This window comes from Eschrichtius robustus, chromosome 1, assembly GCF_028021215.1.
Source record: "Eschrichtius robustus isolate mEscRob2 chromosome 1, mEscRob2.pri, whole genome shotgun sequence".
In the NCBI taxonomy this organism is placed as follows: domain Eukaryota; kingdom Metazoa; phylum Chordata; class Mammalia; order Artiodactyla; family Eschrichtiidae; genus Eschrichtius; species Eschrichtius robustus.
In genome coordinates this window covers 133,073,453-133,098,379 of record NC_090824.1, presented here as the reverse complement: position 1 = coordinate 133,098,379, position 24,927 = coordinate 133,073,453, and the positions used below count along the sequence as shown (strand labels likewise).

At 43.5% G+C, this 24,927-nt stretch overlaps 1 protein-coding gene across 2 annotated transcripts in view; it reads left to right on the top strand.

Annotated features, from left to right (window-relative positions):
• HEXA (hexosaminidase subunit alpha) overlaps positions 1–24,927 on the top strand; it is a 39,257-nt gene that overhangs the window by 4,084 nt on the left and 10,246 nt on the right. The window contains exons 1-2 of one of the 2 annotated variants that reach the window (XM_068555000.1): positions 23,398–23,490; positions 23,796–23,921. In XM_068555000.1, the coding sequence (XP_068411101.1) occupies positions 23,843–23,921 (79 nt within the window). In that variant the 5' untranslated portion in view covers positions 23,398–23,490; positions 23,796–23,842. Of the gene's footprint in view, positions 1–23,397; positions 23,491–23,795; positions 23,922–24,927 lie in introns of those variants that run through there. The other variant, XM_068554991.1, reaches the window with a different exon arrangement.

Sequence of the window (24,927 nt, the reverse complement as noted above, 5' to 3'; positions counted from 1 at the left end):
AGGGAGTGTTCTAATTTCATTCTTTTACATGTAGCTGTCCAGTTTTCCCAGCACCACTTATTGAAGAGACTGTCTTTTCTCCATTGTATATCCTTGCCTCCTTTGTCATAGATTAGTTGACCATAGGTGTGTCGGTTTATCTCTGGGCTTTCTATCCTGTGCCATTGATCTATATTTCTGGTTTTGTGCGAGTACCATATTGTCTTCATGACTGTAGCTTTGTAGTATAGTCTGAAGTCAGGGAGTCTGATTCCTCCAGCTCCGTTTTTTTCCCTCAAGACTGCTTTGGCTATTTGGGGTCTTCTGTGTCTCCATACAGATTTTAAGATTTTTTTATTCTAGTTCTGTAAAAAATGCCATTGGTAATTTGATAGGGATTGCGTTGAATCTGTAGATTGCTTTGCGTAGAATAGTCATTTTCACAATGTTGATTCTTCCAATCCAAGAACATGGTATATCTCTCCATCTGTTTGTATCATCTTTGATTTCTTTCATCAGTGTCTTATAGTTTTCTGAGTACAGGTCTTTTACCTCCTTAGGTAGGTTTATTCCTAGGTATTTTATTCTTTTTGTTGCAGTAGTGAATGGGATTATTTCCTTAATTTCTCTTTCTGATCTTTTATTGTTAGTGTATAGGACTGCAAGAGATTTCTGTGCATTTATTTGGTATCCTGCAACTTTACCATATTCATTGATTAGCTCTAGTAGTTTTCTGGTGGCATCTTTAGGATTCTCTATGTATAGTATCATGTCATCTGCAAACAGTGACAGTTTTACTTCTTCTTTTCCAATTTGTATTCCTTTTATTTCTATTTCTTCTCTGATTGCCATGGCTAGGGCTTCCAAAACTATGTTGAATAATAGTGGCGAGCGTGGACATCCTTGTCTTGTTCCTGATCTTAGAGGAAATGCTTTCAGTTTTTCACCATTGAGAATGATGTTTGCTGTGGGTTTGTCGTACATGGCCTTTATTATGTTGAGGTAGGTTGCCTCTATGCCCACTTTCTGAAAAGTTTTTATCATAAATGGGTGTTGAATTTTGTCAAAAGCTTTTTCTGCATCTATTGAGATGATCATATGGTTTTTATTCTTCAATTTGTTAATATGGTGTATCACATTGATTGATTTGCGTATATTGAAGAATCCTTGCATCCCTGGGATAAATCCCACTTGATCGTGGTGTATGATCCTTTTAGTGTGTTGTTGGATTCTGTTTGCTAGTACTTTGTTGAGGATTTCTACATCTATATTCATCAGTGTTATTGGTCTGTAATTTTCTCTTTTTGTAGTATCTTTGTCTGGTTTTGGTATCAGGGTGATGGTGGCCTCATAGAATGAGTTTGGGAGTGTTCCTTCCTCTGCAATTTTTTGGAAGAGTTTGAGAAGGATGGGTGTTAGCACTTCTCTAAATGTTTGATAGAATTCACCTGTGAAGCCGTCTTGTCCTGGACTTTTCTTTGTTGGAAGATTTTTAATCCCAGTTTCAATTTCATTACTTGTGATTGGTCTGTTCATATTTTCTATTTCTTCCTGGTTCAGTTTTAGAAGGTTATACCTTTCTAAGAATTTGTCCATTTCTAACAGGTTGTCCATTTTATTGGCATAGAGTTGCTTGTAGTAGTCCCTTAGGATGCTTTGTATTTCTGCGGTGTCCGTTGTAATTTCTCCTTTTTCATTTTTCATTTTATTGATTTGAGTCCTCTCCCTCTTGATGAGTCTGGCTAATGGTTTATCAATTTTGTTTATCTTCTCAAAGAACCAGCTTGTAGTTTTATTGATCTTTGCTATTGTTTTCTTTGTTTCTATTTCATTTATTTCTGCTCCGATCTTTATGATTTCTTTCCTTCTGCTACCTTTGGGTTTTCTTTGTTTTTCTTTCTCTAGTTTCTTTAGGTGTAAGGTTAGATTGTTTACTTGAGATTTTTCTTGTTTCTTGAGGTAGGCTTGTATAGCGATAAACTTGCCTCTTAGAACTGCTTTTGCTGCATCCCATAGGTTTTGGGTCGTCGTGTTTTCACTGTCATTTGTCTCGAGGTATTTTCTGATTTCCTCTTTGATTTCTTCAGTGATGTCTTGGTTATTTAGTAACGTATTCTTTAGCCTCCATGTGTTTGTGTTTTTTACGTTTTTTCCCCTGTAATTGATTTCTTATCTGATAGCGTTGTGGTCAGAAAAGATGCTTGATATGATTTCAATTTTCTTAAATTTACTGAGGATTGATTTGTGAACCAAGATGTGATCTATCCTGGAGAATGTTCCATGTGCACTTGAGAAGAAAGTGTAATCTGCTGTTTTTGAATGGAATGTCCTATAAATATCAATTAAATCTGTCTGGTCTATTGTGTCATTTAAAGCTTGTGTTTCCTTAATAATTTTGTTTGGATGATCTGTCCATTGGTGTAAGTGGGGTGTTAAAGTCCCCCGCTATTATTGTGTTACTGTCGATTACCTCTTTTATAGCTGTTAGCAGTTGCCTTATGTATTGAGTTGCTCCTATGTTGGGTGCATATATATTTATAATTGTTATATCTTCTTCTCGGATTGATCCCTTGGTCATTATGTAGTGTCCTTCCTTGTCTCTTGTAACATTCTTTATTTTAAAGTCTATTTTATCTGATATGAGTATTGCTACTCCAGCTTTCTTTTGATTTCCATTTGCATGGAATATCTTTTTCCATCCCCTCACTTTCAGTCTGTATGTATCCCTAGGTCTGAAGTGGGTCTCTTGTAGACAGCATATATATGGGTCTTGTTTTTGTATCCATTCAGCAAGCTTGTGTCTTTTGGTTGGAGCATTTAATCCATTCACGTTTAAGGTAATTATCGATATGTATGTTCCTATTACCATTTTCTTAAGTGTTTTGGGTTTGTTTTTGTAGGTCCTTTTCTTCTCTTGTGTTTCCCACTTAGAGAACTTCCTTTAGCATTTGTTGTAGAGCTGGTTTGGTGGTGCTGAATTCTCTTAGCTTTTGCTTGTCTGTAAGGCTTTTGATTTCTCCATCGAATGTGAATGGGATCCTTGCTGGGTAGAGTAATCTTGGTTGTAGGTTCTTCCCTTTCATCACTTTAAATATATCATGCCACTCCCTTCTGGCTTGTAGAGTTTCTGCTGAGAAATCACCTGTTAACCTTATGGTAGTTCCTTTGTATGTTATTTGTCATTTTTCCCTTGTTGCTTTCAATAATTTTTCTTTGCCTTTAATTTTTGTCAATTTGATTACTGTGTGTCTCGGCGTGTTTCTCCTTGGGTTTATCCTGTCTGGGACTCTGCACTTCCTGTACTTGGGTGGCTATTTCCTTTCCCATGTTAGGGAAGTTTTTGACTATAATCTGTTCAAATATTTTCTCCGGTCCTTTCTCTCTCTCTTCTCCTTCTGGGACCTCTATAATGCGAATGTTGTTGCGTTTAATGTTGTCCCAGAGGTCTCTTAGGCTGTCTTCATTTCTTTTCATTCTTTTTTCTTTATTCTGTTCCACGGCAGTGAATTCCACCATTCTGTTTTCCAGGTCACTTATCCGTTCTTGTGCCTCACTTATTCTGCTACTGATTCCTTCTAGTGTATTTTTCATTTCAGTTATTGTATTGCTCATCTCTGTTTGTTTGTTCTTTAATTCTTCTAGGTCTTTGTTAAACATTTCTTGCATCTTCTCGATCTTTGCCTCCATTCTTTTTCTGAGGTCCTGGATCATCTTCACTATCATTATTCTGAATTCTTTTTCTGGAAGGTTGCCTATCTGCTCTTCATTTAGTTGTTTTCTGGGGTTTTATCTTGTTCCTTCATCTGGTACAAAGTCCTCTGCCTTTTCATTTTGTCTGTCTTTCTGTGAATGTGGTTTTCCTTCCACAGGCTTCAGAATTGTAGTTCTTCCTGCTTTTGCTGTCTGCCCTCTGGTGGATGAGGCTATCTAAGAGGCTTGTGCAAGCTTCCTGATGGGAGGGACTGGTGGTGGGTAGAGCTCAGTAAAACTTTAATCTGCTTGTCTGCTGATGGGTGGGGCTGGGTTCCCTCCCTGTTGGTTGTTTGGCCTGAGGCAACCCAACACTGGAGCCTGCCCAGCTCTTTGGTGGGGCTAGTGGCGGACTCTGGGAGGGCTCACACCAAGGAGTACTTCCCAGAACTTCTGCTGCCAGTGTCCTTGTCCCCATGGTGAGCCACAGCCACCCCCTGCCTCTGCAGGAGACCCTCCAACACTAGCAGGTAGGTCTGGTTCAGTCTCCTATGGGGTCACTGCTCCTTCCCCTGGGTCCCGATGTGCACACTACTTTGTGTGTGCCCTCCAAGAGTGGAGTCTCTATTTCCTCCAGACCTGTTGAAGTCCTGCAGTCAAGTCCTGCTAGCCTTCAAAGTCTGATTCTCTAGGAATTCCTCCTCCCGTTGCCAGACCCACAGATTGGGCAGGCTGATGTGGGGCTCAGAACCTTCACTCCAGTGGATGGACTTCTGTGGTATAAGTGTTCTCCAGTTTGTGAGTCATCTACCCAGCAGTTACGGGATTTGATTTTATTGTGATTGTGCCCCTCCTACCATCTCACTGTGGCTTCTCCTTTGTCTTTGGATGTGGGGTATCTTTTTTGGTGAGTTCCAGTGTCATCCTGTTGATGATTGTTCAGCAGTTAGTTGTGATTCTGGTGCTCTCGCAAGAGGGAGTGAGTGCACGTCCTTCTACTCTGCCATGTTGAACCAATCTCTCCTCCAGTGTCTTTTTTTTTTTTTTTAGTTTTATTTATTTTTTGGCTGTGTTGGGGCTTCGTTGCTGCACATGGGCTTTCTCTAGTTGCTGCGAGCAGGGGCTACTCTTTGTTGTGGTGCGTGGGCTTCTCATTGCAGTGGCTTCTCTTGTTGCGGAGCATGGGCTCTAGGCACGTGGACTTCAGTAGTTGTGGCGCGTGGGCTCAGTAGTTGTGGCTCGCGGGCTCTAGAGCTCAGGCTCAGTAGTTGTGGCGCATGGGCCTAGTTGCTCCGCAGCATGTGGGATCTTACCAGACCAGGGCTCGAACCCGTGTCCCCTAAATTGGCAGGTGGATTCTTAACCACTGTGCCACCAGGGAAGTCCCATGGGCCAGTGTCTTTCTTTTTTTTTTTTTTTAATTTTTTTTTATTTTTGGCTGCATTGGGTCTTCATTGTGGCATGCGGGCCCTCTCTAGTTGCAGCGAGCAGGGGCTACTTTTCATTGTGGTGTGTGGGCTTCTCATTGCAGTGGCTTCTCTTGTTGCAGAGCACGGGCTGTAGGCACGTGGGGTTCAGTAGTTGTGGCACATGGGCTCAGTAGTTGTGGCTCACAGGCTCTAGAGTGCAGGCACCGTAGTTGTGGCGCATGGGCTTAGTTGCTCCGCGACATGTGGGATCTTCCCGGACCAAGGCTCGAAGCCGTGTCCTCTGCATTGGCAGGCGGATTCTTAACCAGTGCGCCACCAGGGAAGTCCCATGGGCCAGTGTCTTTCTTAATCCAGCACAACTTCTGGTTTTGATCTGATCCTGGAATTCAGTGTAGTTCATACTTACATTTTCTAAAGAACAAGTCAAGTGTTGAGGTTCAACTCTATTCTGAATTTTCCTCCAGGGGCTAGCTGTAGTCATTAATTGTAAGTGATTTGTGGAAGTGTTTAGTATTTGCTACCTATTTTGTAGTTGACAGGTGTTTCTGCCAACTGGAGTGTGTGTGTTGCATGTTGTTAAACCTGTTAAATGGAATTATTTTAGATACTTGAATAAGCCTAGTTCTCTGTTTTGGTTATTAAGCCACATCGTGTTTGCAAATCAAAGATCTGCTTATTTGGGATTGCACCCAACTAGTGTTGCTCCATATACTTTTTGGGGTGCTTGATGGAGTTGATAAAGCCCAGGTAAAGTGACTCAATCTGATTATGTCATATGACTGCATTCTTCTTTGCTTTTCCTGAAACTAGTTGATTGAATCCGTCAGTCCTTAATGGGTATTATAAAGTTCCAGTCCTGTTCTGATGTTCACACGCACATCCCTATGAGTTACTTAGGATGCCATTGTCCCTGAACAAAATAATTCCCACCACCCTTCCCCAGCGCTTTTATTCTAGAATGGAAAGAAGAGTACTGTATGAGTATCTGTATCCTTCTGCAGCCATTATCAATATTTGATTTGCTCATCCTCAGATATTAAGTGACCAAGTTAATAAGTAGCATAATTCATTATAATCTGAATCTCCTAAAATGCCTCCTTTGGCCATTCCTTCTATACTTACGCCCGGAACATAGTAGATACTTAATTATTTGTTGGATATATTAAAATTAACTTGAAAGGGCTTCTTTGTATAAAAGTTTGTAAAAATGCGGCATGGTTTTTGTTTATTTCTAAGATCATCAAAAAGGAGATGATTTGCAGGTTTCATTTAGAATTGATTGTCTTTCCTTTCAAGTTTCAGGTTTGGAATATTAGCATGTGATTCCACGGAAAGGAGGATCACATTATGCTGTGGTCCTAACTCAGGCTGCCCTTAACCCATCACAAAATTGGAGATGCATTGGAAATGCATCTAGAGAGTGTAGGAAGAAAACTGATAAGGGGCAGCCTGGCTGGGGAGAAGAGTAATGCTGATTAGTTTTCTCCACTCTAATTGGACTAGTGGCTGTGTACACTTTAACCTTTCCCATGACAAGGACAAGGCATAGTCCTGCAGAAGACTTACATATATTGTCTTAAAAGCAAAGAGGAAGAATACAATGCAGGAAGAGAGTTTTGTAGTAGAATTATTTTTCTTGTGAAGGGGTATGCGGAGGACGGAGGGATACATAAGGAGGAAAAATACAGTGATTGGGGAAGAATAGGTTGCAGGAGCATCGTTTTTAGTGAGGGGCAAAATAATTGTGTTCCATTTTGAATTCCTGGGCCTAGATTATCTTGGCCTGCGGTCCTCAACCAGCCTCTCTTCTCACTGCTGAACCCAAGAAGCTCAGCTTGGTCAAGATGTGTGTGGGTAGTCTGGGCCTGGTTTATGAAAAATTCCAGTCTTATTTCCTTGAGCTATCGTTGCTTACCCCTCACCCTGCTTGAAGACCTATCTCAGTAGAGGACTCAGGATCTGAAACATGATTTATTCAGGAGTCAGCCAGAGAATGTTTATTAATCACTTCTTTAACTATGTGCCCTTGGCAAATCGCCTAACTTGCAAGCACCTACCGCTGCTTTTTTTAAATTTTTTTAATTTTTTAAAAATTTTTTATTTTTTTAATGCTATTCTGGTCTGCTTATATTCTTTTTATTTATGTACGTATGTATGTATGTATGGCTGTGTTGGGTCTTCGTTTCTGTGCGAGGGCTTTCTCTAGTTGCGGCAAGTGGGGGCCACTCTTCATCGCGGTGCGCGGGCCTCTCGCTATCATGGCCTCTCTTGTTGCGGAGCGCAGGCTCCAGACGCGCAGGCTCAGTAGTTGTGGCTCACAGGCCTAGTTGCTCCGCGGCATGTGGGATCTTCCCAGACCAGGGCTCGAACCCGCGTCCCCTGCATTGGCAGGCAGATTCTCAACCACTGCGCCACCAGGGAAGCCCTGCTTTTTTTTTTTTTTATGTGCCTACATTCCAAGGATTTCTGAGGATAACAAGGAGATAATGAGTGTTTTTACAAACTTTGGAGGAGGATACACAGCAGAAGGAAGAACTTGGTGATTTAAAAAATGAAACAAAATACAAATAAAACGTCTAAGCCACAGAGCTGCCCTTCCTCCCATCTCCTTCCACTCCACTTCCTCACCTCCACACAGAAGAGTGAAGCAGGGCATTGGAGGTTTTTTTCCAGTTGATACCTTCTTTTTTGATTTGTTTTTGTTTTTAACAGCAGGTGTAGGATTTTGTTTTTTGCTTTTCCTTATAGCTACTCAGTCTTTCTGGGGCATGTTGTCGATTTCTTAGCCTGTTGAAGGCATAAACCTCAGTCCTTTTCCTAATGATTTGTCAACTGAAATAAAAATGCACAACGTGAGAGCTGTGAGTTTCAGTTTTATTTGGGGACTTACTGAGGACTGCAGCCCAGGAGGCAGCCTCTCTAATAGGTCTGAGGAACTCCTCCAAAGAGGTAGCCGGGTAGGTCAGCAAGCATATATGTGATTTTGGAGAAAGGGGTACATGCAATCAAGCACACATCTCGGTAGAAGGTTGCTGTTGGTCATGAGGAACAGATATCTTAATGATTTTAGTGTTTTTCTAAGTATGGAAAGATGCAAGAAATTAGATTAATAAAATTTTCTCCTGAAAATATCTAACTATCTGAAGGCCTGTTCTGCCAGTTTTCCCAGAGCCCAGAGTGCCTCATTCCTGATCTCTGCTCTGAACTCCTGTCAGGGTGTGTTGAAGGTCAGCAACTGCATTGGCTAATCACCCAATTCTTGTAGAGCTGGATGGTGAGTGACATTCTTCAGGTAACAGTTATACAGAAGGAAAAGAGTTTTGCTGCCCAACCAATACTTCTTTCAGAAATGACAGAGGTTGCTCTTATGTTTCTGCATTTTCCAAAATTTCTTCTGCTGGCCCTAGAAACAAGTGACAAGATTAGAGTCAATGTGCATCACCAAGAGGTTTAACCAACTGGATGAGAAGCTTTCTCCCACCTTTGTGGGGCCACTGGACACAAGGTCAGCTGTATAATTGTTACCTAAAGAATGTCACTCGCCATCCAGCTCTGCAAGGATTGGGTGATTAGCCACTGCAGTCGCTGACCTTCTCAACACACCATGATTGGAGTTCAGAGCATAGACCTGGAATGAGGCATTCTGTGCTCTGGGAAAAAGAGGAGGTTGGGTCTATAGAGGTAAGAGGTGTATATGTGAAGGATTTTCTATGATCTGCCTCAAGGCTTATGGTTCTGTTATCTGTTGTAATAGAGAAATGGGTTTGCTTTTCTTCTCTATCCCTGGTTGTAGTGAATAAGACCTATTACTGGGTCAGGAACTTCTCTTTTATTTCCCCTGCATCCGTTTTAAGCTGCTGTTATTGCTTAAGCTCTCTGGCCATGCACTCAACCCTGATCTCTAGCCAGCAGTGGGGTGCTATCGCTGTGTCCACATCTTGAGGTTGGCTGCGGCTTGGGTCTGGTGTGGAACTCTCTCCTCTGGAAGTGTATGCTCAGATGCAGGAAGTTTGGGTGCTTGTCAGCTCGGGTGTCAGTAAGTAGCCTCCCTTTCCTTTGTAAAGCTTTGGGTTGGGAGTAAGGGAGATGGCTCACCAGGTACACTGTGTCCTGGATGAAAAGCTTAACTGCTGTCCTATTCAACCTTGTCCTGGTAGTAAGTAGTAACTAGGAACCCATATTTGTGGCTTTGGTCTTTTGACTAGGGCCACAATCCTAGTTTGAGGAAGATTCAGAGTTCCAAGCCCATGTCCCTTTTATATGTTGGAGTGTCAGCCTGTTTGCCATACAGGGTGGCACCACACAGTAGTGGATCCCTCAGGCTTCTGTAAGAAGCTCATGAAAAGCCCTCAGGGAAGCTGCTTTTATGGTGTGATTATCCCACAAGGCACCCTGCCCCTGGGTTCCTCCAGCCAAGTGGCAAAAGTGACTTTTTAAGAAAAGGGAAGTAGGACTTCCCTGGTGGCGTGGTGGTTAAGAATCCACCTGCCAATGCAGGGGACACGGGTTCGAGCCCTGGTCCGGGAAGATCCCACATGCCACGGAGCAACTAAGTCGACATGCCACAACTACTGAGCCTGTGCTCTAGAGCCCACAAGTCACATCTACTGAAACCCACGTGCCTAGAGCCCGTGCTCTGCAACAAGAGAAGCCACCGCAATGAGAAGCCCGCGCACTGCAACAAAGAGTAGCCCCCACTTGCCACAACTAGAGAAAGCCCGCACGCAGCAATGAAGACCCAACACAGCCAAAAAATAAATAAATAAATAAATTTATTTTTAAAAAAGGAAAAGAAAAGGGAAGTAGAAAACGGAAGGAAACTAGCATTTATTGAGTATCTGGCACTTGCTGTATGTTATGCCGTCTAATCTTCATAACAGCTCTGTGAGATTGGTGTTATACTCATCTTTCAGAACTGAGACTCAAAGAGGTTAAGTAACATGTCCAGGGTTACACAGCTAGTAGTGGTGGAGCAGAAATTCCAGTCTGGTCTCTTTGTCTACCAAGATTTTGCTCTTTTTGCTGTGCAATTTTAGGGCAGTCTACTCATAAATACCTTTACCAAGCGTTATACCAATTAGCGATTTGGAAAACTACTGGCCTCTGGTAGGATTAAGCCCTGATCAGTAACTTCTGACATCTAATTGCTTTAATCATTAGCACTCAAATTGTAAATATTTTGATCCCTGGCCCATTGTTTTCAGATTCCAGTAGTATTTCTAGCTGGCTTCCTCCCTTGCATTTATCCTTAGTACAAGCAGTTTTTATTAAGCAACAATAATTTGTCAGTAGCACTGGTCCAAGGAATATTAATGAGCTGCCCCTGTCCTTAAAGAATTTACAGTCTCATACCAGAAAGCTACAGTAATCAAAACAGTATGGTACTGGTACAAAAACAAACACATATTTCAATGGAACAGGATAGAGAGCCCAGAAATAAACAGGCGCACTTATGGTCAATTAATCTATGACAGAGGAGGCAAGAATATACAGTGGAGAAAAGATAGTCTTTTCAATAAGTGGTGCTGGGAAAACTGGACAGCTCCATGTAAAAGAATGAAATTAACAACATTCTCTAACACCATACACAAAAATAAACTCAGAAAGGAATTAAAGACCTAAATGTAACACTGGATACTATTGAATGGGAGAAAATATTTGCAAATAATAATGACTGATAAGGGATTAATATCCAACATATGTAAACAGCTCATACAACTCAACATCAAAAAACAACCCAATTAAAAAATGGGCAGAAGAAATGAATAGACATTTTTCCAAAGAGGAAATGCAGATAGCCAACAGACACGTGAAAAGATGCTCAATATTGCTAGTCATCAGGGAAATGCAAATCAAAACCATAATGAAGTATTACCTCACACCTGTCAGGATGGCTATCATCAAAAAGAACACAAATAACAAATGTTGGCGAGGATGTGGAGAAAAGGGAACCCTTCTACACTGTTGGTTGGAATGTAAATTGGTGCAGCCACTGTGGAAAACAGTGTGGAGGTTTCTCAAAAAACTAAAAATAGAGCTACCATATGACCCAGCAGTTCCACTCCTGGGTATACATCTGAAAAAAACAAAAACACTAATTAGAAAAGATACATGCAACCCAGTGTTCATAGCGGCATCATTTGCAATTGCCAAGATATGAAGGCAACCTAAGTGTCCATCAACAGATGAATGGCTAAAGAAGACGGGGTGTGTGTGTGTGCACACACACACACACACACACACACACACACACACACACACTGGAATACTACTCAGCCATACAAAAGAATGAAATTTTGTGATTTGTAGCAACATAGATGGACTTGGAGGGCATTATGCTAAGTGAAGTAAGTCAGACAGAGAAAGACAAGTACTGTATGATATCACTTATATGCAGAATCTAAAAATACACCGAACTAGTGAATACAACAAAAAAGAAGCAGACTCACAGATATAGAGAACAAACTAGTGATTAGCAGTGGGGAAGGGTGAGGGGCAGTATAGGGGTTGGAGAGTGGGAGGTACAAACTGTTGGGTGTAAGATAGGCTCAAGGGTATATTGTACAACACAGGGAATGTAGCCAAGTTACATTATTATTTTGTAATAACCTTAAATGGAAGGTAACCTTTAAAAGTTGTATAAAATTTTTTAAATTAATTTTTTAAAAGACTTAAAAGAATTTACAATTTCTGGAAGTGGAAATACAGACATATGTTAAAGTGTGATTTTTGCTGATAACTTAGGTACAGGTGCTTTGGGAACACCTGACGTGTGTGCGTGCAGGGGGTACATTTTGAGAAGACTTCCAGTAAGAGCTGTACAGTGAGATCTGAAAGGAGTTAATGGAGGTGGAGTTAGTAATCCACACAGAAAGAAATGCATGTAGGAAAGGCCTTTAGGAAAGAAGCTTCCATGAGATATTCAAGAAACTCAAGGTCAGTGTGGTCAGTGTGAAGCACGCAGCTGTATGGTGGATCAGCAAGTTCTGAAGCTAGTGGCGGTGGTAGATGCAAGGTCATGAAATGGCCTGGTGAGCCCTGATAAAGAACATGAACTTTATCCTAAGGTCAAGGAAGGCCAATAAAAGCCATTAAACAGCATAAGTGATGTGACAAAACTCTGGCTGCATTGGGGATTGGTGGGGAATGGGACTAGAGGCAGGAAACCCAGTTAAAAGGCTCTTACAGTGGTCTAGATAAGAGGTAAGAGTGGCTGAAGGGGGTTGACGGCTGTACGGACAAAGAAAACTGGAAAGATTGAAGAAAAACTTAGCAAGTGGATGTCCATTGACAGATAAATGGATAAAGAAGATGTGGTATATATACACAATGGAATATTACTCAGGCACAAAAAAGAATGAAATAATGCCATTTGCAGCAACATGGATAGACCTAGAGATTATCATCCTAAGTGAAGTAAATCAGACAGAGAAAGACAAATATCATATATGATATCACTTATATGTGGAATCTTAAGAAATGATACAAATGAACTTATTTATAAAACAGAAACAGACTCACAGACATAGAAAACAAACTTATGGTTACCAAAGGGGAAAGGTGGGGGGAGGGATAAATTAGAAGGTTGGGATTAACATATACACACTACTATATATAAAATTGATAATCAACATGGACCTGCTATATAGCACAGGGAACTCTATTTGATACTCTGTAATAACCTATAAAGGAAAAGAATCTGAAAAAGAATAGATACATGTATATGTATAACTGAATCACTTTGTTGTACACCTGAAACTAACACAACATTGTAAATCAACTATACTCCAATATAAAATTTAAAAATTTTTAAAAAGAAAAAAAATTTAGGAAGTGGAATGCTTGAAGGTGGGGGTTATGATGGAGAGGGGGGTGTGAGCATGGCTCTAGATTTGTGATTTAGTAATTTGAATGTGTTCAGCTGCCATTCACAAGGATAGAGAAAACAGTAGGAGAGCAAGGGAAGGAGGGAAGGAGTGAAAAGAGAGAGAGACAGATTGATTAAGAGCTTTAGAGGCGGATAGGAATGATTAAAAGTCAGTTTGATTTTGGACCTGTTGAGTGTGAGGTGTCTGTTTTCTAGCAGACAGTTAGCTATATGGTACTGAAGCTTGAGAGAATGAGTTGGGACATTTCCGAGTAGTAAAGTCACCTAGGATGATAGCTAGCCTCCGGATGGAGAGAAAGACTAGAGACCGGAATCCAAAGTCTTGGGTAAATAAAGAAGTGACAGGAAGTTGCAGAGTGTCGTGACAAGGAGAGGCTCAAGATTTTACAGCTGAGTGTCATGAGCCACAGAAGAGAGTTTGTTGTTGTTGTTGTTGCTGCACTCGATGGTGGAGGGTGGATGGCCTGGAAGCAGCCCCATAGCTCAGCCCCAGAATGTGAGGAGGAGCTGCCTCTCAGAGCAAGTGGTAGGGGCAGCAGTACCCTGGGGAGAGCCAGGCTTCAGTGAAGGAGGAAGTAGGAAAGGCTGTGGGTGTTGGTAATTGAATAACCATGGAGTAAGGCTCCAGAGGGTTGGCAGGGATGGGTGATGTGTAGTACAGGTGGCTTGGTGGGGAAGAGAAAACAACCCTTAGAGAGATGGGAGTGTGGGCCCAGAAATGAGCAGAGGTGTTTATGTATTGGGCAGAGTGACAAAGGATGATAGCAGTATGACACAGTAGACTTCCATGACTATAAGACCACGCCAAGGAAACAAGTTCCAGAGGCAAGCAAAAGTTCACGTATGTATGTGTATGTATGTGTATATATATACGTGAAAATTTACTATATGACGAAGCATTTCCAATCAAAAGTGAAAAGATGTATTAGTCAATAAATATGTAGGGATGACTGGTTATCCATTTGGAAAAATTTTAAATCTTTACCTCATGTCAAGCACAAAAGTAAATTCCAGGTGTATTAAAGATCTAAGGATATGCCGTAAAACTATTAGAAGGAATCAAAGGAATGATTCATGTAGTCCCAGGGTAGAGGAGGTCTTTCTAAGCAAGCCAATAAAGGAAACCATAAAGGAGAAGACTAACAGATTTGACTACATACAAATTAAAGCAAAAGAACCCATAGGTTAAAGGACAAAATGAGGCAAATATTTGCAACCTTAAAAGACAAGGTTAAAATCTAGAAAGAGCTCTGCAAATCAATAAAAGAAAATTACCTTTAAAAAAAGTGCAAAGACAAATGAACTTATCTACAAAACAGAAACAGACTCATAGACATAGAGAACAGACTTGTGGTTGCCGAGTGGGGTGGTTGGAGAGAGGGATGGACTGGGAGTTTGGGATTGGTAGATGCAAACTATTACATATGTTTGGATATTACATATGGAATGGATAAACAAGGTCCTACTGTATAGCACAGGGAACTATATCCAATCTCTTGGGATAAACCATAATGGGAAAGAATGTAAAAAAAAGAAAGTATATATATGTGTATAACTGAGTCATTTTGATGTACAGCAGAAATTAGCACATCATAAATCAACTGTACTTCAATTAAAAAAATGTTTTTGTTGGAAAAAAAAGTGCAAAGAATATGACCAGTAAATACAAAGCAATGCTCAAATTCAATCATTATTAAAGAAATACAAATTAAAACAATGCTGTATTTCTTTATCAATCAGGCTGGCACAGATGAAAAAGAAGTGACGTAGTCTAGTTTTGGAAGGACGAAAAGATGGGCCCATATATTTTGGCTCAGATAAACCAGTACAGTAATTTGGAAGAGTGATTGGCAGCATCAAAACTAAAAACTTTAATATTTTTGGCCTAGCATTTCCACCTCTAGTAATTTTCCTACCAAAATCTCTCACAACTGCTTTAACAAAGAATATATATATGAATATTTACTAGAGCATTGTTTATAATATTGAAAATTTAGAAGCATTCCCAAATGTCCACAAAGAGGAGAGAAGTTAGGAGTTTCACCTTATTTTAAAAAATAAATTTATTTATTTATTTTTATTTTTGGCTGCATTGGGTCTTCGTTGCTGCACACGGGCTTTCTCTAGTTGCGGCGAGGGGGGGCTACTCTTCCTTGCGGTGCGCGGGCTTTCATTGTGGTGGCTTCTCTTGTTGCGGAGCACAGGCTCTAGGCACGTGGGCTTCAGCAGTAGCAGCGCGTGGTCTCAGTAGTTGTGGCACGCAGGCTCTAGGGCATGTGGGCTTCAGTAGTTGTGGCTCCCGGGCTCTAGAGCGCAGGCTCAGTAGTTGTGGCACATGGGCTTTGTTGCTTCGTGCCATGTGGGATCTTCCCAGACCAAGGATCGAACCCGGGTCCCCTGCATTGGCAAGCAGATTTTTAACCACTGCACCACCAGGGAAGTACCAACTTTTTAAAATTAAAGTATATCTGGGAGTACCCTGGTGGCCTAGTGGTTAGGATTCTGGGCTTTCACTGCCGTGGCCCCTGGTCGGGGAACTGAGATCCCACAAGCTGCACGGTGTGGGCAAAGGAAAAAAAAAAAGTGAAAGTATATCTCCAAAATGGAATTCTATTCAACACTTACAAATAATGATGTAGATCTGTATATACTGACATTAAAAGATCTGCAGATCATTTTGATAAGTGGACAAAAGTTACAAACTAATATTTATTAGGGTCTCATTTTTGTTTTAAAAATAAATAAATCTGCATAGTTACAAACACTAGAAAGTGGGTGAAGTGTTAACCAAAGTTATCTCTTAGGACCTAGAATTATAGGGGGATGTTCTCCTTCGAGTGGGGGAGGGGGTGGAGGAGGACAGATTAAGGTTATTTTTTTTAAATTAATTAATTAATTTATTTATTTATTTATTTTTTGGCTGCCTTGGGTCTTCATTGCTACGCGCGGGCTTTCTCTAGTTGCGGCGAGCTGGGGCTACTCTTCGTTGCGGTGCACGGGCTCCTCATTGTCGCAGCTTCTCTTGTTGCGGAGCATGGGCTCTAGGCATGCGGGCTTCAGTAGTTGTGGCATGTGGGCTCTAGAGCACAGGCTCAGTAGTTGTGGCGCACGGGCTTAGTTGCTCTGCAGCTTGTGGGATCTTCCCAGACCAGGGCTCGAACCCGTGTTCCCTGCATTGGCAGGCAGATTCTTAACCGCTGTGCCACCAGGGAAGTCCCCCAGATTAAGTTTTAAAAGTAGAGGAGAAAAGAAAATTTTTAACTACAACTTTTACAAAAGAAGACAGAAGGAAGAATATTCAGGATTCACCTGTGGGCTAGATGGATTGTATCAATGTTTCTGAGTAGGTATTAGTAGTCTGTGGAGGGTGAAGAATCTTAGGAGTTGTGGAAGGAGGCACCATGGTCCAGACTGAATCCAGCAGCACTATGGAGGGGCTGCAGGCTCAGGGCAGTTGGATTCTCAGACTCCCACTCTACCAGGAGAAGAAGTCTGGCAGGTGTGGTCTTGCCTCTTCCCCTAGACACACCAATGCTCTTGTGTATCAGCTGCTTCCCAGGCTTGGCATACCTTTTCCCCTCTTGGTAGCTGGCAAACACCAACTCGAGGTTCAAGGTCCTGCTCGTAGGTCCCCTTCCAAGTTTAAGCCTCCCTCTCTGCCTCTGGAAAGAGGCAGCTATAATATCTACTGTAGCCTTTATCACACTGTTTTGTAATTGTTGTTTATATTCGTCTCTCCCACTAGACTGTGAGCTCCTCAAGGGCAGGGACCACGGCTTGTTTTTCCTTTTAACTGCCCCAGCACCTAGCACAGGTCCTGATGCACAGTAAGTGCTCCATGTATCGTGGTTGGAATGAGTGGGAAATGAATGATTCCAAGGGCTCTCATTAGGCCAAGTACAGGGAGAGGAAGCCTGGAGGCCATGCATATGGAGCTGGGAGCGGCGGGGCGGAGGGTGGGGGGGGCGGGGGGGGGCAAAGTGGGCGTGGAGAACCAGCGTTGGCCGCAGTGAGGAGAGTGCCAGGACTGCGGGGCAGGATAGACCTGAAAGAGTGGGATGTGCCAAAGGCTGGGTTGACTTCCCTAGTTTCCACTCCAGAAGCCAAACCACATGCCACTTTGTAACCAAAGCGAGTGGTGTTTTCTTCATGCTGCTGAGATTCTGTGAATTAAACACATTGATATGGTGGAAATGTTTTGATTCACAGAGGAGCAGGGTGGGTCGAGGGACAGGCTATTATGCACTGAGGTAAAGACATGGCTTCTGGATACCCTGTTGTAGGAATGAGTTCTCCCTTCCAGAGAAGTAGAAAGACCTGAATCTTCGAATTTGTGGACCTAGGAGTCTTCAGAGCAGTGTCTGAAAAGGCTCTTTCTGGATGTCTGGATGTCTTTTTACTCTTCCCCACCCCAGTCCCAGAACTTCAGAAATACGAGGTTTGGGTGTTTAAAAGTAATCTCTACATTAACTGTTTGCCGTTTATACCTGATTATTGTGTAGCACAGTCATTATGCATATGTAGCGTTAAATATGCATTTAAAAAATTCTAGCGTCATTCTTTTTTTTTTTCCAGCAAACATTTATTGAATGACTACCGTGTGTCAGGCACTGGGAATACAAAGACACTGAGATTGGTCTCTGCTGTTGAGGAACTCACAGCCTTGGTGAGGAGACAGACAAATAAGCAGCCTATATTAAGATACCTGTTATGAAAAATGTATGTATACGTTGCTTCATGATCACATAGGAAGGTCTCTTAGGAAAGGGTGGGGGACTGATAGAAAGTTTTGGAAAAGGAAAACCAGGGCTGTTTCTTAATCAGGTGAGATGTGGAGGCAATGAAAAGTTCGTTTCAACTGGAGGAAGCAATAAATGCAGAGAAAAAGAGGGAGAAAATGTGGCATTTTCAGGGTTCTGTAAAGAGTTCATCGTGCTCCTGTGAGAGTTCCCCCACAGGAGCAGAGAAAGATGAGGCTCGAGTTCGTATAGTCATCCAGCGGATTCTGCACTTTATCCTGAGAGCTGTGGGGAACCATTGTAGACTTTTTTTTTTTAATAAATTTATTTATTTATTTATTTATTTATTTATTTATTTATTTTTGGCTGTGTTGGGTTTTCGTTTCTGTGCACGGGCTTTCTCTAGGTGTGGCGAGTGGGGGCTACTCTTCATCGCGGTGCGCGGGCTTCTCATTGTCGTGGCTTCTCTTGTTGCGGAGCACAGGCTCTAGACACACAGGCTCAGTAGTTGTGCCTCATGGGCTTAGTTGCTCCGTGGCATGTAGGATCTTCCCAGACCAGGGCTCAAACCTGTGTCCCCTGCATTGGCAGGCAGATTCTTAACCTCTGCGCCACCAGGGAAGCCCCATTATAGGATTTTGAGCAGAGATTTTCATAATCTGATTTCCATATTAAAAGATCACAAAGGATAAGAGATTGAAATGGGATCTATATGGAGGCAGGGAGAGCAACTGGGAGATTTTTTTACAGTCCAGGTGCAAACTCGCAAGAGGCTAAATTAAGGCATTGACCCAATGGGGGTGGGAAGATGGTGGTGATGTCAAGAGCCAGGAAGGATTTTGTAGTTATAAACACTTAGTTGGGTCTCTCTTTTTAACTGCTGTAATCTCAGTGCTTAGCACAGGGTTTGGCACATAGGCAGTCAACAAGTATGAGTGAATAAACTTGCGCTCTACTCAGAAGGATGGGAGAAGGAGGAGGTTTCTGGTTTGGGTAAATCAGTAGATGGTGCTGTTATCAGTAGATGGTGCTGTTATCAAACTGAGAGAGAAGGTCAGCCAGGAAGCGGAATGAAGAGTTAGTTCAATTCCGTATTTAAGATTTGAAGTGCTTTTGAGACATTTGAGTGGAGGTACTGTATGACTCTAGAGCTCCAGAAGAGTTGGCATGGAAAGGTAGATCTGAGAATCATGAGTCTACCGTGGGAGTGGGTGACATTGTCCGGAGAGAGTATAAAGTGAGGAGAAAAAGAGAAGTCCGGAACCCTGGGGATACCAGCACGTAGGGGTGGGTGAAGGAAAAGGAGAATGAGGAAGCATGTTCAAGGAGTTAGAAGGAAAACCAAGACAGAGCAGTGTCCCTTAAGCTGAGGGAGTTTAGTTTCAAGAAGGTCAGGGCTGTCTGCTGTCTGATGCTGCCAAGGGGTCCTGGAAGTGTTAGTAGCATGCTGCCTCTGTACAGCAGGGATTTTTGTCTGTTTTGGTCACTGTTGTATCCCCAGCACAGAATAGCCTGGCTCATAGTAAGCGCTCAATAAATAACTGTTGAATGAATGAATGAATTTGTTGAAAAGGATCCCTTGAATTTAGTTGCAGAACCACAGGCCCTTGGTGAAGGCATTTTCAAAGGAGTGATGGCGAAGGAAGCCAGATTATAGTGGACTGAGGAGTAGAAAGGAGTTCAGCAAGTGGCTACAAAGAGAGGACTAAGGATGGCCAACTCCATGAGCACCTCTCGTGTGCTGGGCACTGAGCTAAGCACTTGACACGCTTTAACTCATTTAATCTTCTGAACAGCCCAGTGGGGTAGGTACTGTCATGATCACCAGATGAGGAACCTCCAGCTCAGAGGGAAAATAACTTGCTCAGGGTCCCACAGCTAGGAAGTGTTAGAGCTCAGATTTGAACCCAGATCCGTCTGACTTTGAAATTCAGCACTGAACTGCTCAGGCTACATTTCCTCTAGAGTTTCTTTTGTAACTGGAAGGAGAGAGAAAGAGTGACTGTTTGAGATGACCTGGAGTCAAGACTAGGAAGACTTGCAAATATTTTAATGCTGATGGGAGAGAATCAGTGAAAAGAAATAATTTGAAGATTTGGGGGGAAAGGGAGATAACTTATATACAAGAGGAGCCTGAGGAGAGTTGCAGAGCACAGGTGAAGGGAAGCCCCTTCCACCAAGGTAGGAAAAGGAGAAGGTAAAGACCAGGTGTGTGTTGCAGGTATTTTTGTCAGGGAGGAGCAGGGAAGGTAGAGGTGGATGATTGTCTGCTGATTGTCAGCTGAGAGTAAAGGAGGTTGTGATCCAGTTATGGACTCGAAGAAAGTGGTACCAGTCTGAAATAGCTGTTGCAGAGAATAGATAAAAGCAGTGGTGGAGAAGCAGATTTTCACGATTGGTATCAAGGGCCCAGCCAAGATGAGAGACCAGGATTAGGTGCACGGAAGGCAGATGTTAGATTGATCCAGGTTGAGGGGTTTGCGCACTGTGTGCAACCGAAGACAGGGACAGGCTGTTGAGAGTATTGGCTAGATTGTGTTTGAGGTGATGGGTCACCACATCTAGGGCAGCAGTGAAGGAAGTGAGGATGGGAGAGGATTGAGAACAGAAAGGAAGTGGAAGGATCATAGTACTGGCATCTGGACAAAGTTCAACAGGGGGATTTTGGTTGTAAAAGGGTCTAGGGTTCCCTTGTTCTCGAGTTCCACATCCAGAGCTGACCTGTGATGAATAAGGCTAAATTGTGCTAAAAAGGGGGCACAAGGGTAGAAGACTAACTATGGTTATCTCTTCAGAGAAGAAGAGGGGTGCCAAAGATAACCTGTTTTTTTCTTTTTGCTGTGCACACTTCTGGGCTGTTTGAATTTTTTTAACTTCTTAAATTTAAAAAAATACAAACTTTTCAGTGAACCCAAAGAAAAGAGCAGGTTTCCATGAAAGCAGGGGTATGAGGGAGCTGCGGAGATGGGAGCAGTGGTCTAGAATGGGCCCCCGGAGTATGTGATCTGTCTGTGGCATCACGAAGTACTGGCTCTGAGGAGGAGCAGCTGGGACCTGGTCCCACCCTGCCATTGTTCACCGGGGAGGAAGTGGGAGCCCCGAGACTCGCTCTGCTTGGCAGCAGCAGGACCAGAACCAGAACTAACCCTTCCTGATCTCCCAGCTCAGTGCTCTGTTTTCCATGCTGCTTCCTGAGCACTTGAGGCTTCAGAATTTCCTGCTGTCCCGCCCGGGCTCATTGCGAGTGTTCCCGTGCGATTGCTGGTGAGCAGGCTCTTTGCCAGACCCTGCTTCCCACACCTCAGTTCTTCCCAGCGCGGGGTGTGTGGGTGTTTGTAGAGGCGGCTGGCTTGTCCCCTGCCTATTTCCTGTTCTCTTCAGAGTGGCAACTTGGAGGCGGAAAACCACAATGATGGTCTCTATTTACATCCTTTTAAATGACCCAGTGTCCCTCCTGTTTTGCCAGCTCTCACATCACTGCCTCCCCTGGTCCTTCCTCCTCATAGCTTGTTTAAGCAGCAGCCATGACTCTGTGTCTTCTTTATCAGCCCAAACCCACATAAGTCACTGAGAGCACTTAGGACGGGGCTTCTTCACCATGAGGTTGGTGGTCAGGGGTGGAGGGGTGAGCCCTTAAATTAAGGGCATTGTTCTAGGGGAAAAATCCTTTCATTTTTGTCAGATCTTCAAAGGAGTCTGGGACCTTCCCCACTAAAAGAGCATGGATTTAGAGAATGGAGTATAGGTGTGTTTTAGAAAAACAAAAATATAATAACAACAGCAGTTAGATGTTTTCTTGTCTTCTAAGTAAGTTCAGATAAACCTGGTGTTTGTGCAGCCTCTCTCGTCATCAGGACAGTGACCGTGGCAGCTGCATATGAATAGTTGTGATTTCTCCTCAGTTTGGTAGACTGAGGTCCAGAGGATTAAGACTACAGCTCAGGACTTTTGTCCTCTTTTGCATGCCCGCGTGGGTAGATGTGCACATGAGCTCCCCACACGATGATATTGGGGCTCCACGATGTGTGGGGTCAGGCGGGGATAAGGAGACAAGGGATGAGGCCGTGGTTTAAGGAGGGATATTCTTTTATAGTTTTCTTCACGCCTGCCTCTCAGTGAAGTCCTCCTTGGTCTTTGGGATTGGTAGAGATGGCCTGTCTGCTTAGAGAGCTTGGGATGGCCCTGCACATTCTGCTTTGAGTGTGCTCTCTGCCCTGAAAGTCTGGTTGTCCTTCTATGTTGTGGGGATGAGTCTTCAGGGTTTAGAATGGAGTTGTGAGTTGGCCTGTTCCAGAATAGCCTCAAATTCTCTTCTGCCTCCAGGGTTTAAGCAGGTACTAGTGTGGGGCAACAGGGTATTTACAGGCAGGGGAAAGAATATGTTTGCTCATTATGGTGGGAAAGGGCCCCTGATTGGCTTGCTTCTTGGCCGGCCTGAAAGCCAAGATGCAGCCATGTGGTGTAGTGATCAGGAGATTTGAGCAGGCTTCCTTGAGATGGTTCAAGGCTCCTGCGTTCCTTCTGCCTAGAGTTAGATAACATTTGGGATTCCAATTTGGTTCTGAATCCTCTCTTCCTGCTCTTTGCCTGACCATCCTACCCCTGACTTTATAGTTCCATAGGAAGTCGTGGATGTTGTGGTGCCAGTGGGGATGAGTGTGGCTTCAGAAAAAGAATAGAGAGTGGGAGTTCACTGAGGTTCAGGCTTGGAGTGGTACAATCAGAACCACCCTGAAGGTCATGGAGAAGAACCAGTGGGAGGGTGGGAAGAGACAGTACGTTAGTGTTTTGATTTTGGCTTTTTTTTTTTTTGTTTTCTGGGTCGACTGGGATCTGTTGAACTATATTAGATAGTATGTTGTCTCCTACTGGGTGGCTTTCCACTGTGGGGAAGAAGTCTGCCTTGGACAGAGAACCTGTTTGGGAAGAGGAAGGAAGGAAGCGGGATGGGCTGGTGGCCACGTACCTTTGCTGGAGCGCCCACTAGGTCATCTCAGGCCTCCTTTGCATAGACGATCCTCCTGTCATCTGCTTCATCTGGTCACGTTAGCTCCTGAGCTTTTACAAAGTTGGAAGCTTTCATCTGGAGCCTTCCAGAGCAGTGCTACCTCAAGTGCCAGTCTGCAATGAGATGAGAAGCATACGCACCAGAACATAAAACTGTTCCCTTCAACAAGAAAACCTTGTTATGAAAAATTGTTAGACCTAAACAGTGTGTTTGCTCTGACATAGTTGCCTCACATTCTGGAGTCATATAAGCTTCCTATCTGGTGACCCGCCAGTAACACCGTTTGCAAATCAGCAGCTAATCTGTAGACCATGCTTTGACTAGCAGTACTCTAGAGCCACCTTTAGTTCAGAACCAGTTGTTGAGGTCTTGGAATCATGTGCTTGGCCTCTACAAGTCAGAAACAGGGAGCCCGGTTACAGAGAGCTGCTGCCAGGTCAGTCATACACAGGCCAGATGGGTTACTGGGGAGAGCGGAGTACGACCGAAGTGACCAAGTTGAACAGATGACTAGGCAGTGCCAAGGGCAGATCCGTCCCCTCCGCCTTACCACAAGCACACAAGCTGAAGGGACCAGAGCCAGCAACCCTTCTGTAGGGCCTTAGTTTTGCCTGTTGTTTCTCGTGGCAGGTCAGCCTCACTGAGTTCATCCTGTCCTTGCAGGAAAACGGCATACGTCAGAGAAGAATTCGTTGGTTATCCTTGTCGTCACTCCTGGATGTGACCAGTTTCCTTCTTTGGAGTCTGTGGAGAATTGTAAGTACCACCTTGTTCCCTGTTCGAGAAGAGAAAGCACTTGTCTGGAGCTGTAACTCCGGAAGGCCTGGCCTAAGTTGCGGCTGCTACGCCTGGAGCCCTCCATGAGTGTGGGGACCAGGGCTCACCAAGTGCCCAGAGCCGTCAAAGGTGAATTTTTCCTGTGCAGTCTAACCAGCATCTGACAGTTGGCTGTGAACATAACACTGGCTATTCACTGAGTCCCACAGGACACGTGCCTTCTGGACTGAATATGATCCCACTGGCATTTTAGGAACTTGTACACTTTGCTGATTTTCTCTCAGAGACCCTACCCTGGGAAGACAAGGAGTTTTTGGCCATTTGAACCGAGATGAAGTCAAGGCGTTGGTTCTGTGGCTGCCACCCGTCTTCCCTGAGCAGCGGCATTTGGGGACGCCTCAGTCTGCAAAGTGAGCATTCAGGTCTTGGCTTCTTCCTTACATTCCTGATGGAGCAACTGAAGCTTGGAGACAAAGGGAAAGGAGGGTGATTTCAAAGGCTCTGGGAACGTTGTAACCTAGACTCACCCCTCCAAGCATCCCTCTCCCCTTCATACTTGGAGCTAAAGCCTGGCAGGAATTATGTTTCCAGTGGGGAAACTGACCCACAGGGTGGGTGGTGCTTTGTAGAGGAATCTGTACCAGTCTGCCCCTCCTCACACACTGTCTTCCAGGGGCTCGGAGCCACTGGGTGACCACCCTCCCGCTCTGGCCCCAGGCCTGAGTGCAGCCTTGCTTGCTCAGGGAACGCCTCCTCTTTGAAAGAAAAAAAAATGTTATCTTTTGTTGTTTGTTTTTTGGCCGCGCCATGCGGCATATGGGATCTTAGTTCCCCAGCCAGGGATCAGACCCACACCCCCTGCAGTGGAAGTGTGGAATCTTAACCACTGGACCACCAGGGAAGTCCCTTGTTGTTATTTTTTGTTTTATAATATATTGCATTTTTATTCCTAAATGAAAGAGAACTATCCATATATAACAGGGAAAAATCCACATGGATGACAGCTTATCTTTTTTTCTTTTTTCTTTTTTTCTTTTTTTTTGTTTATTTATTTATTTATTTATTTATTTATTTATTTATGGCTGTGTTGGGTCTTCGTTTCTGTGCGAGGGCTTTCTCCAGTTGCGGCAAGCGGGGGCCACTCTTCATCGCGGTGCGCAGGCCTCACACTATCGCGGCCTCTCTTGTTGAGGAGCACCAGCTCCAGACACGCAGGCTCAGTAATTGTGGCTCACGGGCCTAGCTGCTCCGCGGCATGTGGGATCCTCCCAGACCAGGGCTCAAACCCGTGTCCCCTGCACTGGCAGGCAGACTCTCAACCACTGTGCCACCAGGGAAGCCCTCTTTTTTTCTTTTTTTGAATTTTATTTTATTTTTTTATACAGCAGGTTCTTATTCATCTATTTTATACATATT